The sequence below is a fragment of the Mauremys mutica genome, chromosome 11, assembly GCF_020497125.1.
Source record: "Mauremys mutica isolate MM-2020 ecotype Southern chromosome 11, ASM2049712v1, whole genome shotgun sequence".
Classification (NCBI taxonomy): domain Eukaryota; kingdom Metazoa; phylum Chordata; order Testudines; family Geoemydidae; genus Mauremys; species Mauremys mutica.
The window spans coordinates 74352364-74369166 of record NC_059082.1 but is presented as its reverse complement, the minus strand read 5'-3'; the positions used below and the strand labels follow the sequence as shown (position 1 = coordinate 74369166).

Here is a 16803-nt window from a genome sequence, read left to right as displayed (position 1 = left end):
GGGCGGGTTAGCTGGGGGGGGCGGTGAGGCTGTATCAGGCACGGCCTCGCCCCCTGCCCATCCCATGTCTCCTCTCCCGGACCCTGCAGGTGACGCTGTGGCGCGGAGGCTCCGGTGGCATGAATCGCCCGAAGCCGGCCACGGTTCGCCGGCCCAGCGCGGTGCCCAAGCCCTCGGGTGAGTCCCAGCCGCTGGCAGCGGAGGGCTGCGAGAGGGGACGGGCAGGCCGTGCTCCCGGGGCAGCCTGGGAAGAGCCTGAGGCTCCCGGCGTGGTGGAGCCTGCGTTGAGTGGGACCATTAGCCACTAGCTTGGGAGGGAGAAGAGGAGGCTCTTATGGTGCCCTGAGCCTGGCCAGCTGGCTGGTGCTCAGTGGGGTTGTTGGTGCCCATCCCCCAGGCCACCCAGTAGGGCTGGCAGCTGCTTGTGAGCCCTGCCCCCTGGTGCCAGCCTCCAAGCGAAATCTGCCTTGGCTTTGTCTCTGCATTGCTTTGTCCTAAGGCCTGGGGTGCCCAAGGCACTGGGTAGGTTTGTGGCTCAAGAGAGGTAATGGAGACTTCTGACTTTGTGGTCTCATCTCTGTTTTCCTTTTGTAGCTCATCCTCCGCCAGGAGATTTTATCGCCTTGGGGTCGAAAGGCCAAGCCAATGACTCTAAAGCTGCTGTCACACTCCTCAAGCCAGCGCCAGCTGGATTGCCCTCTGAGCGTAAACGGGAGGGGTCCGCTTCTTTATCTAGTGCATCCAGCCTGACGGGATTGACCAAACGCCCCAAACTCTGCTCCACGCCTCCCCTGAGTGCCCTGGGACGTTTGGCAGAGGCTGCAGTGGCTGAGAAACGGGCCATTTCACCCTCCATAAAGGAACCGTCTGTGATTCCAATTGAAGGTAAAGCAACATTCTGGTTTCTGCTCGGAGTTGTGTAGGGTGACCAGATGTCCTGATTTTATAGGGACAGTCCCAATTTTGGGGGCTTTTTCTTATATAGGCACCTATTACCCCCCTGGTCCCGATTTTTTACACTTGCTGTCTGGTTACCCTGGAGTTGTGTGATTGTGTGACGGGGGGTATAGTAGCATCCAGCTCTTCTACGCAGCATTTGCGCTGAGGAACCTTTTTGCTGGGGTCTGTATGCTGGTGCTTGTGGAATTCCTCCCCAGTGATGCCACTGTTGGCATAAGGCTCATGGGGGAGTGTAGCACTAGCATTCTCCTGTGTTCAGTGCAAAGCAGGTTTCTCACCCTGACATTGTAGTGCCGGGCGGGATTCCCTCTCCTGAACACCTTCTCTCATCCTTCCCCCATCTGGGCATTGTGTTTTGCTTTTGGCCCTGCTTCTTTTCCCTCTCTGCTGCTCCATCTAGTTTTTCACTTCAGGTGAATGTCCAATACTAGCACTTGAAAGGTCTCTTCCTTGGGAAGTCATTGTCCCCATGTTATAGCTCTTTACCTCTTTTTGTGAAACTAATGTGTGGGGGAGGGGGCAACTGTGCATTTTAATGAAAGCTCTGGGGGCCTGCCTGTTGTTTTGTAGAATGTCTTTCCGCTCCCTGGTGTTCGATACAATAATGGGGTTAAATTCTAGCAGAAAGAAAGAGAGACAAAGTGAGAGAGATCAAGGAATCCAAGCAAAAGGGGACAGGAGTCTTCAGCAGAGCTTTCATGGGTGGGGGAAAAGACTCTGTTCAGTCTCCCAGGGCACGTCTTTGCTGCATGGGGATCAGTATTGACAGCTGTTTGTCTGTGATTGCAGTTGTCCCCACGGTGCTGGTGGATGAGATTGAAGCCGCTGAGGCAGAGGGCAATGATGACCGCATTGAGGGGGTGCTGTGTGGAGCTGCCAAGCAACTGAAAATGAACAGAGCCAAGCCTGACCCCACGTTGTACTTGAGTCTGATGTATCTGGCAAAAATCAAACCCAATATATTTGCTACCGAGGGGGTTATTGAGGTGAGACTGTGTTTATTTTGGTTAACAAGTGTGATGAGATGTCACTTCACTGTGCTGTCAACATCTGAGCACCATGGGCTCCCGACACTGACATACTAGTGCTGGGATTGGCTCTGTGAGCCTCTGAGCACAGTGGCATTGCCCTGGTGCCAGGAATTGGGCTGAATGAATGTAACTGTGAACTGTATGGTGGGTTCCTCTGTGCCTTCCTTCTCTCAACTCTTTACTGTGACTGGGTTCTGGGGGGATGCCATCTGGAACTGAGGTACAGCTGAGCCCTCTGTCTCACCAATCTAGGTTCCCTCTTGCACTGTGACGTTGAGACAAACTGCAAACCCCTCCAAGCCTGCACTCTCACCAACCTCCACAGGCAGGAACCACACCCAACTGTGTTCATGAATGCTCTGGCCAGTCACTCATGAACCCACAATAGAGAGGCTACAGTCAAAATACTCCCAGCTCCCCAGCCTAAGACCCAGAGCTCTACCATCCTGCCCTGGTCAAAACCCAGCCAGTCTGAATTTGTAACTCAGTCTGCCACTTCTGCAAAGGAAAGTGGACGTGCATCGACTCTTGTTCCTGAGCTGAGATTTATCCTCTTTGCACTTCAAGCAACACACAGTGTTTTGGGTAAAATATAAAACAGATTTAGTAACTAGAGAAGGATAGCTTTTCAGTCATTATGAATGATAGCAAACAGATCAAAGTAGATTACCAGAAGAAATAACACAAAACGCAAACTGAGTCTATAGTATTAGATAGGGTCTGAATCAGTAATCTCTCACCCTGACGGATGATACAAGCCGTCCACCAAGTTTCCGTACACAGGCTAGAAATCCCTTTAGTCTGGGAGTAGCACTTCCCCCTGCAGTTCAGTCCTTTTCCTCCGGTACTTTCAGGTGTGTTGTTGTAGGGAGAGTGAGGTGCAGTCATGAGGTCATTTTCCCCTTTTATACCTTCTTCCAATTTGGTGGAAAGCTCTTTTGCTGTGACCTGGGTCAAACAGTTCCCATTGTGTAGTGCTATCATTGAGAGGTTTCTGTTGTACACAGTTCCTGGGGTAATCATTGTGCTTGTGTGTATTTTCTCAATAAGCCATTAACATTGTTTGGACTTTCTGTTGTTCTACCTGAAAGGCTACTTGTGGGTGTTCTCTACCTCGCTACATGTTTCAGTAGAACATACAGAGGCAAACTTCATAACTTCACATACAGTGATAGCACATACAATCCAACGAGACATTGTCTAGCAGATCAAGACTTTTAGAATGATACTTAGCAAGGCATACTTTGTACTAAACGTAGCCTAATTGTAGGTCAGTGGTGAATAAGGGGGTGCCAGGGTGTCACACCTCCCCCCTTAGTTTACTGCAGGAGTGTTAGTCACCTAAGGCCTAAGGTTCTCTTTAGGTTTTGACTGTACAACTCCCAAGTGTTACTGAACATTGTAGTGTCACCCACAGGTGTTCCCTTGTGTTAATCTTTTGAAGGATTGATTCTTGTCTGACATCTTCCAGGCACTGTGCAGCCTCCTCCGGAGGGATGCCTCCATCAACTTCAAAGCCAAAGGGAACAGCCTGGTGTCCGTCTTGGCCTGTAACCTTCTTATGGCGGCTTACGAGGAGGATGAGAACTGGCCAGAGATCTTTGTCAAGGTACATGGTAGCTATGGAGAGAGCAGTCCCACTGGGTGATGCCATGGTGGGCGGGGCAAGAGGAGCAGGCCAATGTCATTGTGCTTGTCACCATGTATGGGAGGGCAGGGTGAGGTTGGAGAGGAGCAGAGGCCTTGTTGCTGCTACCCTGTGATGCTGTAGAGGGGAGAGTGGGGCATTGCTGTGGGGAGATTGAGGTGGGGGCAGATATGCAACAGGATCAGTGGCTGTGTTGGAAGATTGTGGGAGATGAAGTCCCTGTTTCTCAAACAAAGGTCTGCAGCTCGGTTTTCATTCAACACTGAAATGCTGCTGCCTCCCCTGCCTCTCTCTAGCTTTCCTATTCTCCCTTCTGAGATACGCTGCCACCCCTGATTGTGCATCCTTGTGCAGTAGTGTTCCTGGATGTGAGGCTTGATCTCTGGGTCTAAAAGCATGAGATTCTGCAGTTAAAGCTACAGAGCTGTTAGTTCAGCAGCAGTAGCTGACTTAAATATTTTGAAGTGATCTAGCTATGAAAGTGGGGAGACTCACAGCTTTGGGGAAGAAAGATTTCCCAGTGGTTAGGATACTAGCCTGGGGTTCGGATACCTGGATTCAGTTCCCTGTCCCCTCACAAGTTCCCTGTGTGACCTTGGCCGAGTCTCTCTGGGCCTCAGTTCCCCATCATGCAACAGGGATAATAGCCCTGCCCTACTTTACAGGGCAGTGGGGAGGATAAATACGTGGAAGGTTGTGAGGTGCGCACCTATCTCGGTGACCGGGCCATGGAAGGACTGAAGATGGATAGATGTCAGCATTGCTCCCATTTATACTCTGCTTCTTGCCCTCCGGCAGGTTTACATTGAGGACTCGCTTGGAGAGCGCATCTGGGTGGACAGCCCTCACTGCAAGACATTTGTGGATAACATCCAGACAGCCTTCAGTACAAAGATGCCCCCGAAGAGCATGCTGTTACATGGGGAAGTTGGCCGCAGTGGAGGTGATCTTAGTGCAGGTAAGGAGGTGCCTGGGCAATGGAGCCGAGGTGGTTCAGAAAATCGGAGCCCTAGAGATATTTTTAGCTTGATAGTCTAGTAACAGCTCATCAGAGGGGATCCCAGTTAGGGCTTACACAGTTTGGGCAGCACGCTCCTATTTGGTGGGATGGGGCACTTCTCATTGCTCTCTAGTGCCCACTCCTCCCCTTGAGAGATGCAAGGACCACCGGGGAAGGAGGTCACTTTTGGGGAGGAATGGATGGGATTTGAGTGCTCCTAGAAGTACTGCAATGCCCTGAAAGATCCACCTAGAAGATTGTGGGGAAAGCAGTGACAAGGTGTGGCTGAACACCAGTGCAAGAGCACTGGTAAGAGGACTTCTGGGGAGGAAGCTGTTGCGGGGAGCTACGTGAAGCAGAATCCCTCAGTGCTGGTGAAAGGTCTCTTGGAAGGGGTGTTGCTGAGGAGTTGTTACATCCATTCATGATTGTGTGTTGGTCTGTCTGTCTGTAGGGAGCAGCCCCCACCCTGCCATGGCAGAGGAGGAAGACAGCCAGAGTGAGCTGCTGATTGCAGAGGAGAAGATGAGTCCAGAGCAGGAGGGACAGCTTATGCCCAGGTACAGTGCCCCTTCCCTCCCCAATCACTGAGCCTTTTGGCATTGCAGCTGTCTGTGCAGACTCCTAATCCAGAAACCACTCTCGCAAAGCTTATAGCGTCCCCCAACCAGCTCTCCTATGGCACACCCTAGAGAGAGAGTCTCCCCCAGATACAGCCCAGTGACATTGGAATGGTTTGTGCCAACTCCTGGAGATCAGAGTGTTTTGTTGTCCGTGCTGTTGAGTGGCCTGTGCTCTCCAGGGCTTGGTTATGTGTGGGAGGTTTTACAGCAGGTAAAGGAAGAGTTTGGACATGAGCAAACCTGGGATTATTGTGCCCAGATATGAAGACCTCGCAGAGAGTGTGGAAGAGTATGTCTTGGACATGCTACGGGACCAGCTCAACCGGCGCCAGCCAATGGATAACGTCTCCAGGAACCTCCTTCGACTGCTGACGGCTACTTGTGGCTATAAAGAGGTCCGGCTGATGGCTGTTCAGAGGCTTGAGATGTGGTTGCAGAACCCAAAGGTAAGAATGTTGGAGGCATTTTCTCCTGACCATTGAGGCTGTAATTACACTTTAACTAGTCTGGAGGCCAGGCCAGTAGGATCAGGAATTTCTGATTTTGTCTGTGATAGCAGTTGGTTGTTGACTCTTTCTGGTCTTGTTGTGTAGCTGACCAGACCAGCCCAGGACTTGCTAATGTCAGTCTGTATGAACTGCAACACACATGGCTCTGAGGACATGGAGGTCATTTCCAACCTGATCAAAATCCGTCTCAAACCCAAAGTCCTTCTCAACCACTACATGCTGTGTGTCAGGTAAGCAAGTTAATGGGAGCGTGTGACAGTCTGAATGCAGTACAGTGTTTGCAAAGGGGCCCAGCTTCTGTTTAAAGAACTGGAAGGGAGGGCTGGTTCAATGCAGTCTCTTAGAATCCCCTCTTGAGGGCATGTGGAGTTCTGAGTGTCACCAAGTGATTGATTGGCAGACAGTCCTTTCTCTCTGCTGGAGGACGTGGTGCCTTCCCTTCTTGTCACACTGTCTTTCTTACGTGAGCTGAGAGACTAGAACTGTATGCCCAATAGTAAGAAATCCCTGGTCCACGGGATGCTCTGCTAACTCTGGATTCCCCTTGCAGGGAGCTGCTGAATGCTCACAGGGACAACCTGGGCACCATGGTCAAGTTTGTGATTTTCAATGAACTTTCAAATGCAAGAAACCCCAACAACATGCAGATTCTGTACACAGTGCTACAGCACAGCTCCGAGCTAGCACCCAAGGTAGGGACCGTAGCCTTGCAGGTGGTGTGTATGTGTGATCAGAACATACCTGCGGTGGAGAGTGGCTGAACTCAATCTTTATTTTAATGGAGTCTCCCCAACTGCGTGGGTATTTCCTTTGGTTTGGAAATCTGTGTACAGTGTTTGTCTGAAACAAATGTGCACGGGCATTGTCAGACTCTTGAACCCTTTGGGTATGTGCCTTTGTAATCGGTGGTGCTGTCGTCTTCAGGAGAAACCCCCCCAATTGTGGCTGTCCCATTAGAGCTCCCCAGTGAATTTATTCAGGCCTTGGTGTAGCGATAACGCCAGCAGGGACTCGGTGTGTCTAGTCTCTGTCCATGGATGTTGGTGCTGAATATTGGGCACTAAAGGGCTTCTCTTTTGTGGCCTCAGTTCCTGGCGATGGTGTTCCAGGATCTGCTGACTAATAAGGATGATTACCTGCGGGCCTCGCGGGCGCTGCTGCGAGAGATCATCAAGCAGACGAAACATGAGATCAACTTCCAGGCTTTCTGCTTGGGGCTCATGCAGGAGCGGAAGGAGGCCCAATATACAGACATGGAATTCAAGGTACCACCTCAGCTTGCCGTACCACCTCTGCTTCTCATCCCAGCACCCCAACTGGTGTCCTGAGGGACTCTGTGGCATTCTCCCTTCTCCGATGGCTTGACCCCTCCATGCAGTGCTCTCTCCCTTCTATTCGACGTGACTTACCTGCTCTCTTCTCTTGCTTATTTCCCCTATGACATTGCTCAGGGGGACATGCTTCGTCCCCTTTCCTCCTTGTCTGTATAGCTTGGCTATTGCTTCTTGCAGTTTAGTGGCCACGTTCCAGTCCCTCTTCCCTGTCCACACTGTTTAGACTTACAAGCCTTCCTTCCTGTCTCAATACCCCCTCACTGACACTCCTGCATTGCCTCTGCATCCTGCATGATTTTACAGCCATCTCTGGCAGCGGGTGCACCTTTGGATGATGGGCACTCCTCCTCCAGATGCAACTGGGATATCAACGGTAGTGATCTTTTTTTTTAGGAGCGGTTTGTCATCCACATAACTGACCTGCTGGCTGTCTCCATGATGCTCGGCATCACGGCTCAGGTGAAGGAGGCTGGGATTGCATGGGACAAAGGAGAGAAAAAGAGTAAGCCTCCTAACCTGGATTCATTTGAACGTCGGACATGTGGGGTAGCGAACATCCAGAAGTGCTGGCGGGGAGTAGTGAGGCTGTCGGAGAGGATCCCTAGAATCCTGGCTGGTGGAGTTGGGGTGTGATGGGCCACATCTTAAGAAATCTACCAGCTGGATGCACAGTCAACACTGGGAATCACTCAGAGCAGAGGTGCTTGTAATAGCCATAGAAAACAGTGGCAGGAAGACCTGTACTAGGAGGGGGAAAGGGAGACTAAGTTGGTGTGGGGAGGACAGTTCAGAAACCTGGCTTTTGTATGATGGAGCAGCTGTGAAAATTATAAAATATCTGAGAGCCAACTATTTGGACTAACAGGAAAGCTGCTGCCTGTACGTGTCCTTGTCTCAGCCCTGCATTTCTGCTCAAATGTCCCAGGGTTTATTCTAGTTCCCAAGGGTGGTTCCAGAAAGCCCCCTCTGCTACCAAATGTGTAGTGGTGGGTGCTGATGGTTAGCTGGTCTAGTGTGCTGGGCCTCTCGCCAGGTTAGTCACTGCTGACTCCCTGGAGTCATCTGCTGGTGAGATGGCTGTTCATAACAGCCACCCCCCCCAGCTTCCCAGGGGGCTGTGAAATCCTGACCTGAGTGTATGTCTGTTTCAGACTTGGAGGTGCTGCGTTCCTTCCAGAACCAGATTGCCGCCATCCAGCGCGATGCTGTCTGGTGGCTCCACACAGTGGTTCCATCTATCAGCAAACTGGCTCCAAAGGACTACGTGCACTGGTATGAGGTTCTGTTGAATGGAGCGGTTCCTAGCAAACCTGCTCTGGAAACACCCCCACGCCCCCAAGCTGCATCACTGACTCTACTAAACATGCTACATAGAGAGAGTGCGTGTGCTCCTGAGAGCAACTGGAGTGTCGCCCCCCACCCCAACAGCCAAGCAGCAGGAACGCTCTGCCCTGGCGGTAGGGAGATGGATTTGCTTTCCCTTCGGGATTTCACATGCACTTCTGTACAAACTTTAATGCCAAAGGCTTTAGATAGTATTTCCACAGTATTCACATTCCAATTATGCTGTCAAGGAAACAGCCCCTTTGGCCCTGTGTTTTGATCTGATCTGATAATGGAGGGAAAGGTACCTAGACAGGAAGTTCTTGAACAGAGTGGAGACCAGATAGAGCTCTGTCTCCGAGACTTTCTGCCCTTGTACTACAGGGGATTAGATGGTTTGAGGCATTGGTAATGGGACCAAAAGATCAGTCAGATCAGCCGAGGTCGGTAATAACTGAAATCTGTTCCCACCTGATGGCTATCGGGGTCTCCTTGGAAGTACTGAAGACAGCGTGCATATTGCACCACCTATCGCCATTACAATTGGTACTAACTGTTCCCCTGGTTAGTCTTGGCAGAACTTTCCTCTTGCCTGGGGAGGGAGTCCTTCCGGGTCAGGGTTGGGGCACGTTAGCAGTGTGGGGAGGCTCACCTGGCTGCTGCCTGTATCGTATATTCTTCTGTGGATTGTATTGTGCTCCAGCCCCCAGGGCTCTCAGTTCACACACCGGGGAAAGGTGTACTGGGTTTCAACGAGAGTTGAGAGTTTAGTATTGTTTCTCTCTGCAGTCTCCACAAGGTGCTGTTCACGGAGCAGCCAGAGACCTACTACAAATGGGACAACTGGCCCCCTGAGAGCGACCGCAAGTAAGTGCATGCACCTCGCTTGCAATTGGGTTTCCATGGGCAGAGCTGTGGCAGCAAGGAGAGGAGAAATCAGACATTTCTGGTGCTTAACTAAGCTCCCCATACCTCTGTCTTGGAGACTTCTGCTCTGCTGAGGTTTTCATTGTCCCTGTCGGTTCTCACAGAAGATGGGGGTTTCTCCAGTCTTCACCTGCCCCTCTTCCTCCTCCCCCCATCCCCACACTGGTTGGTACTTTGGCTGCAGGGAGAATGGCCCTGCATTGTGTGTGGTGCGCTGTGGAGCTGAAGCCTGCTTGTCTGAGTCTGTAAAATTCAATTGCAGGGGGCAAACTAAACCATGTTCTGGAAGGGGGCTTGTTCTCGTATGTGACTAAGCTGGGGGATGCGAGCATTTTCCTTGGCGTTAACATGGGCTATTGTGGCTCTCCTCTGCTCTCACTGGTTCCATGTTCAAGCAATACGAACCCAGCCCCAGGCTGCAATCAGGAAAGGTTACCCTTTCTTTGGGCAGTGGGTCACTGCCTTCTTTCTATTTCTCATTCCCAGCTTCTTCCTGCGCCTCTGCTCTGAGGTGCCTATCCTTGAAGACACGCTCATGCGGATCCTTGTCATTGGTTTGTCACGGTCACCCCTCGGCCCTGCCGATGCCATGGAGCTTGCTGACCACTTGGTGAAGCGGGCGGCGGCTGTGCAAGCAGACGGTAGGAATGCTGCGCAGGGCTGTGTGAAAATGATTTGGTGACATAGCAATTCCTGCCCTGTTGAGAGCAGGTAGCCTGTCACACTCCTGTCCCTCCTCGACGCAGCTCTGAGTGCTCCAGTGCACGTGTACCACTGCTCCCCCGATATACCTCAGAATGGTTGGAGCAGATAGTAAGTCCATGTGCATTAGACTGGGGAAGAACGTTTTGATCTAGTTGTTGAAGCACACGACTAGGAGCCAGGAACTTTCTGCCACTGGCTCTCTCTCTGTCTTTGGGCAAGTCACTCATCTCCCTGCCACCGCAAAATTGAGCTAAACACACCTCCACAGTGGGTTGTTATTTGCTAATTACTGGCTGTATAAGGACTAAGTAGTGTGATCGTTATTACCCAGAGAAAACTAACGTTTTTACAGTCTAACACTTATGTAGAGCATAAAAGTCAATTTAAAATATTCTAAACCCTAAAAAAAGAAAAAAAGAGTTAAGGTGATTGACTAAAGTATTCTTTTGGACTTGCAGCTTATATTCAGTATTGACTTGTGACAGATCACCTTCACAAATCACCTGGCCAAGCAGGTGTAGTTACGAACTCTGTCAGTGTGGCTATCACTCAGACTAATATAACCATGTGATTTGAGCTGTATGTGTTGATTGCAAGTGTGTCTGGGACAGAGTTGAGGGTGGTGTCATAGCATGTCTCTAAAGCACATAGCATACTCTGGGCATTGAGCAGTAAACATACAAGTCTAAAAAGTGGAAAAACTAGACTCTGTTGTTAGACACACCAATGAAAATGTGGTCAGTCACAAGGTATTAATGCTCTAAATGCTGCATCATTTCAAGTGTTGAAACAGTTGTTTGTAAGTTAGAGGGGCCCAGAACGGTCAGACAGCAGACCTGGATTGAAAAAGGGCATTTTTCACTTCTCTGAACTCCTAAACTACTGAACGGATTTACTGTTAATTTTCTTCTAAATCTGTTCCCTAGAAGTAAATAGTGCAGTGCTTGTTAGGTTTGAAAAATGTTTTTCCTAATCAAAGAACTTAAAACTCATCTTTAGCTGAAAAACTCAATATATATTTAATTATAGAGCTGTTCCTGATCCTGATTTCTTCATAAACATTGATTGTTCCCAAAGCCTGTGATAGTAGAATAATTTGAGGTTAGCCTTTCAGTACAGCTTATTAACATGTTTCCTTACGCACTATCAGCCAAGTACTCACGTCTATAACCTGTTTGTTCTCTTCCCACTTTAGATGTAGAGGTCCTGAGGGTGGAGAGAATCCAACTGATTGATGCAGTCTTAAATCTGTGTACTTATCATCATCCGGAGAACATCCAGCTTCCCCCAGGGTAAGGCTTGTAGATGCACAACTCTTAGTTGCAACGTTCTAGTCCCTGCTCACCTTGTTTCCGAGAGTACTGGAACCCTTCCCTAGAATAAGCTGGTAATAATGTCTTGATCTGGTGGGAATTTCTGGGGAGCAGAGGGTGGGATCTGTACCTTGGAGCTGATTCCCAGTGACTGGGCTTGGTAGGGACTTTCCTCTGGAGAAGCTCTGACATTTATGTCTGTGTGGGTATTTGCAGCTGATCCTTCCAGGTCCCTGTGCACACTCTCTTGAGAAGGGAATTCACTTGAAATGTCTGCAGGACTCTGACAATGCTGAATGCAAACAGTGAAAAACTAAGCAGAGAAGCAACGTGTCTAGTGCAGCGGTTCTCAACCCGCGGGCCGCATGCGGCCCAATTAGCACATAACTGTGGCCCAGCTCAGCTGTGTGCTAAAGGCCTGCCCTCATGCAGGGGTCTGCCAGGTTCCTGGTTGCCCCGCCTCCCAGCAGGGTCGGTGTCAGGGCAGCCGGCCCACCACGCTGGTTCTGGGGTCGAGGCTGCTGGCTGGCCCCATGGGGTCTGGGTCATGTAACTGGCTAGCCAGCGCCCCGGGGTCCAGGGTCAGGATCCGGGCTGCCGCTGCCCTGCCACCTGGCCCCTGCAGCCCAGGTAACACGTGAGCCACATATGCGGCCGACAATGTGTAATAAGTTGAGAACCACTAGTCTAGTGGTTAGAACAGGCAACTCTGAATACAAATAACTTGGTTCTGCCAATGGCTTTTTCAGGTATCAGCCTCCAAATCTAGCCATCTCTACCCTCTACTGGAAGGCTTGGCCTCTCCTCCTGGTAGTGGCCGCATTCAACCCTGAAAACATTGGTGAGTTATGAGCACTTTTCAGAGCACCAGCGCAGCTGAAGTGTGTCACAGGAGGGGCTCTGCTGACTCCTGCTTTCTCAGCTGAAGATACACATGAGGATGGCTAGATTTTGTTGTTGCATCACTCCACGCTGATGCATATGCGCAGCGTAAGCAGAGCTTTGCAGGTTGTGGGCATGTCTAGAAGGAATTTGGATCAGGTGGTTAGTGGAGCATAGTGTGAGCAGGGGGCTAGTTGTGAGTGCCCCTGTTCTTTGTGTGTGTGAGGGAACGAGTCTGAGGGGGATGGGGAGGGAGTGTGGTATGCTCCGTGCACACACATCTCAGCAAATATTCTGACTGGGTGTCTAATCCCCTGACCGCCCTTTTCTCCTGGGTTGCAGGGTTGGCTGCCTGGGAGGAGTATCCCACGCTAAAGATGCTCATGGAAATGGTCATGACTAAGTGAGTGTTGTTCAGCTCTTTCCGTTTCATCCCACTCCTGAAGAGAACGGATTTCTGAACCAAGTTTGCACCTGATGGCTTCTTCCTTTCTCTGTCTGAGGGATAGCGGGGGATGAGGTTTGGCACAGAGCTTACAGAAGTGAAACCAGCTGGACAGCAGCTGTGGCTGAGCCTAGAAAGAGCGAGGGCACCTCCCTCAGCTGTCACTGATGGGCAGTGAAGCCAGGCTCTGAGAGATCAAGGGATGCATGGGACATGGCTTGTTGGAAAGGGCTTGGCTTTTCATCCACATTCAAAAGGTCCATTAGTATTTTCATGCTGTCTGGTTGAACCAAGAACACTGTGGCATTTTGACTCTTTGCTCAGTGCAGAATTTATAGCACAGAGGGTCAAATCATTTTTGTGCCTCTTCTTCACAGTAATTACTCCTATCCCCCCTGCACTCTGACGGATGAGGAGACCCGCACAGAGATGATTAATCGTGAGCTCCAAATATCCCAGCGGGAAAAGCAGGAGATTCTTGCATTTGAGGGTCATCTGGCTGCTGCATCTACAAAGCAGACTATTACAGAGAGCAGCAGCCTCTTGCTGTCCCAGCTCACCAGTCTGGACCCCCAGTGAGTAGTCTTCTCCACTCTGGTACAATCAGGGAGTTCCCACCCTTGTAGTGGCATCCTCAGACAGGAAGAAACCAAGTGGTGACTGGCCGAGGTGAGAGAGGCTTTGGTGCCTGTGTAGCGCAAATGAGATGTGCCCTCTCCATTTGGACGGCTTCCTACCCCTTCTGTCACACGTGTGGGTTTTATGCACTGATGAGTCAGTGTATGTCTGTATCTTTGTGAGAGTGGGATTAGCTGTGTGTAAGGCTCCTTGTTTCTCTGGCAGGGGCCCCCCACGCAGACCTCCACCACATGTCCTGGAGCAGGTGAAAAGCCTAAATCAGTCTCTCCGCTTAGGACACCTCCTGTGCCGCAGCCGCCACCCAGACTTTCTACTCAACATCATTCAGAGGCAGGTGGGTTTCCTGAGGATGTGAGAGACTGGAATTGGCCTCTCTTTAGCTTGGAGGAAGTATAGGAGCTGCTGCAGGGAGGTATCCCAGTAATGCAGGGGCCTGGGACCTGTGGGGGCAGAAAGCAGGAGATGAATCAGATGCAAGGAAAAGTGGCTTATTTCTCTCCCCCAGATGGGGAGGGAGGAGGAGAGAATTGCCTTCTGCTGCTTGAGAACTAATGGGAGACCCTTCTCCAGTCAGTGCAATGGTAAACGTGCAGGAGATCCTGGGTTTTCCAGCCCTTCATTGTATCTGTCCTGTTCCCTAGGCCTCGTCCCAATCAATGCCTTGGCTAGCAGACCTGGTTCAGTCCAGTGAGGGCTCCTTGGATGTTCTTCCGGTGCAATGTCTTTGTGAGTTCCTGCTGCATGATGCTGCTGATGAATCTGCCTCAGGCGAGGAAGAGGAGGAGGGAGAAAGTAAAGAGCAGCGTGCCAAGAAACGCCAGGTAAGTGGCCTCCTGGGTTGGTTGCTTCAGGTATTTGAGTGGCCTGGTTCTGATTTGATCCCATTGGACGGATACCTTCTCTTTCCAGAGACAGCAGAAGCAGAGGCAGCTGCTTGGGCGCCTGCAGGACCTGCTCTTGGGCCCCAGAGCTGATGAGCAGACCACATGTGAGGTGCTGGACTACTTCCTGCGGCGCCTCAGTTCCTCTCAGGTGGCCTCCCGAGTGCTGGCCATGAAGGTAAGAAGAACAGACAGTAACTGGTTTGGGTTTTCCAGGAATGATGGGCAGAGTCTCTCACTTAATGGCTTCAGACAGCACTTGGGCCTGGAGGGGCTTTTGAATGGGTCGGCTGTTCCTCATTTTCTGCATGCTGCCCTTTAGCTAAAGGCAAGAACCTTGCTCCGTCCTCGTTTGTCCATTTGAACTCTTCCCTCCTGTTTCCTGGACCTCACAAATGACACTGGCGCTTTGCTCTCACCTTTGCTCAGGCAGGGTTGCAGAGTCCTGTCCTTCCAAGCGAGCAGATTGTCCAGGTGAAATACAGTAAAATGTGTATTGGAGGCCACCCTTGCTGGGTAGCCTTACCTCAAGGTCTCCCTAAATGTACCAAGTTGATTGTTGCTCTGTGGTGTTTTAACACCACCTCTGTTCGGAAGCTGGTTTGTCTTTTGATGTCCTTTTGAGTATGTTCACTTAAGCTGGGATTAAGGTGCATCTCCTAAGTGTGAAGAATCTAGACTGCAGATCCTGAGGCTCTTGGGGAAATCATCTTCAGTTGTTGTCCTTGGGGTACTCCCAATAGAGTGTAAATGGGGAAACTGCTACTGACTGCAGACTTCTCTGAACATACATGGTACCACGAGGACAATAGAGAGGTGCTCTCCTCGCCTGTGTTCCATGTTGAGTGTTATCACGCTGTACAGTAGTCTGAAACCTCCCCCGGGGTAACTGTTAAGTAGAGAGATCTTTTGGTTGCTGCTAAAACACAAATGGCCAGTCCCAGTGACCCGGAGTCCATGTTTCTTTCTGTGATGCATACACATCACCTTCAGGTTGTCAGTGGATGGAATTTGAAGCTCTGTTTCCATTTTGGGGTTCTTGGTTTATGGTTCAGTATGAAAATGCTGACCCAGCTGTTGCTTTTTATATATGGGCTTTGTCCATTGTACATCTCCCTGCAGGGTCTGTCCTTGGTGCTGTCGGAAGGGGGCTTGCGTGATAGAGAGGAAAAAGAGCATCCTATGGAGGAAGATTCTGGTGACTCTGAACTCCTGCAGGGATACCAGTGGCTGCTAAGAGACCTGCCGAGGCTGCCGTTGTTTGACAGTGTTAGGGCAACTACATCTATTGCCTTGCAACAGGTAAAGTTGACTAGGAGCAACTGGAGGTATTGGGGAGGTGGGGCAGGGATAGGAATGGCCTGCTCTGAAGGCAGAGTGTTCTCTGCCCTATTGATGCTAAACTGAACCAAATGGATGTGTGTATATATTGGGATAAGGGATGTTCCCTAACTTGTTACTGCTTGTTGCTATTGTCTAATGATCACTAACTGGAAAACCTCTTGTTCCAGGCCATCCACATGGAGACCGATCCTCAGACCATCAGTGCTTATTTGGTGTACCTATCCCAGCACGCCCCCATAGAGGATCAGGGGCAGCACAATGACCTCTCTCTGGTAAGAGAAGGGATTGAGGGGTCACATGGAAACGCTGTAGCTCACACCTCTCTGCACTGTAACGACCACAGGCTCATAACTTAGAGATCTGTTATAACTGAGCCAGAGACTTCCTGTACAAACTAGCTACCTGTTAATGAGTTTAGAAGCCACACGCGGGGGTGTCTTGTTTCTTTCATGTGTCTCGCATTGGAAGTCAGACTGCACATGACTTTCTGATTTGGGAGGTGAGTAGCCATCCGCAATAGGATGGTGAATTTGAGAATATAGGTTGGTTTAAAAAAATAATAATAATAATCCCCACCCTAATAGAGCACGCAGTCTCTGGACCCAGTTGGAGAGTGTTTGCCATTAATACCTAGGTATATGATAAATGTTGGGAAATTGGGAGTGAGGCATAACATGACAAGTCGGGCACATTTTGTAGTAATCAAAGAGGAGTTCTGAATTTTTTAATATCCTTTGGCCAACCTTGGTACTTGGCATCTTCCTTTGTTCACAGATCTTAAAGGGTGCCTTGCCAGCACTTTCTTGCGTTTCGTGGGGGGTTCTGTTCTGCCTTGGTGATTTCCCCGAGGTGGGGTGTGGGTCTCCTGGAGAATCTATTGAATCGTTCTTTGCCTCCTGGGAGTCATGTGGTCTGGTCTCCAGGCTCTGTGTGCGTGTGTGCTCAGGTGTCTTAACTTACGATTGTTGTTATATTTTAACAAAAATCATGGGATCGCTGAGTCCTCTAACAACCATGACAAATCTTCCACCTGACTAAACCTGGTAACACCCCTGTGCTATAGGTGTATGGAAATTGGGATATGCCATAGCAGAGGGGGCATTGTCGGTTATAAGGAAGGAAGATGCTTTGTGCTACACCTGCTCCAGTGTTGCACACCTATTCCAAAGATTGCAGTTCCATCCATAACATCCCCGTGGCCCTTATGTGGCAAGATGGACCAGTGGATTGATCCAGGGC

General features: G+C 50.3%; 1 protein-coding gene across 3 annotated transcripts in view; it reads left to right on the top strand.

The window, feature by feature from the left end:
• Window positions 1-16803, top strand: part of INTS1 (integrator complex subunit 1) — a 35688-nt gene that overhangs the window by 864 nt on the left and 18021 nt on the right. For 2 of the 3 annotated variants that reach the window (XM_044980421.1, XM_044980423.1), the window contains exons 2-24: window positions 90-177; window positions 595-885; window positions 1750-1946; window positions 3463-3600; window positions 4438-4597; window positions 5094-5199; window positions 5522-5708; window positions 5856-6001; window positions 6322-6463; window positions 6860-7036; window positions 7499-7607; window positions 8257-8377; window positions 9218-9295; window positions 9842-9996; window positions 11256-11352; window positions 12123-12214; window positions 12598-12658; window positions 13078-13275; window positions 13544-13673; window positions 13981-14160; window positions 14249-14398; window positions 15343-15522; window positions 15732-15836. In XM_044980421.1, the coding sequence (XP_044836356.1) occupies window positions 120-177; window positions 595-885; window positions 1750-1946; window positions 3463-3600; window positions 4438-4597; window positions 5094-5199; window positions 5522-5708; window positions 5856-6001; window positions 6322-6463; window positions 6860-7036; window positions 7499-7607; window positions 8257-8377; window positions 9218-9295; window positions 9842-9996; window positions 11256-11352; window positions 12123-12214; window positions 12598-12658; window positions 13078-13275; window positions 13544-13673; window positions 13981-14160; window positions 14249-14398; window positions 15343-15522; window positions 15732-15836 (3258 nt within the window). In that variant the 5' untranslated portion in view covers window positions 90-119. Of the gene's footprint in view, window positions 1-80; window positions 178-594; window positions 886-1749; window positions 1947-3462; window positions 3601-4437; window positions 4598-5093; window positions 5200-5521; window positions 5709-5855; window positions 6002-6321; window positions 6464-6859; window positions 7037-7498; window positions 7608-8256; window positions 8378-9217; window positions 9296-9841; window positions 9997-11255; window positions 11353-12122; window positions 12215-12597; window positions 12659-13077; window positions 13276-13543; window positions 13674-13980; window positions 14161-14248; window positions 14399-15342; window positions 15523-15731; window positions 15837-16803 lie in introns of all 3 variants that reach the window. The other variant, XM_044980422.1, reaches the window with a different exon arrangement.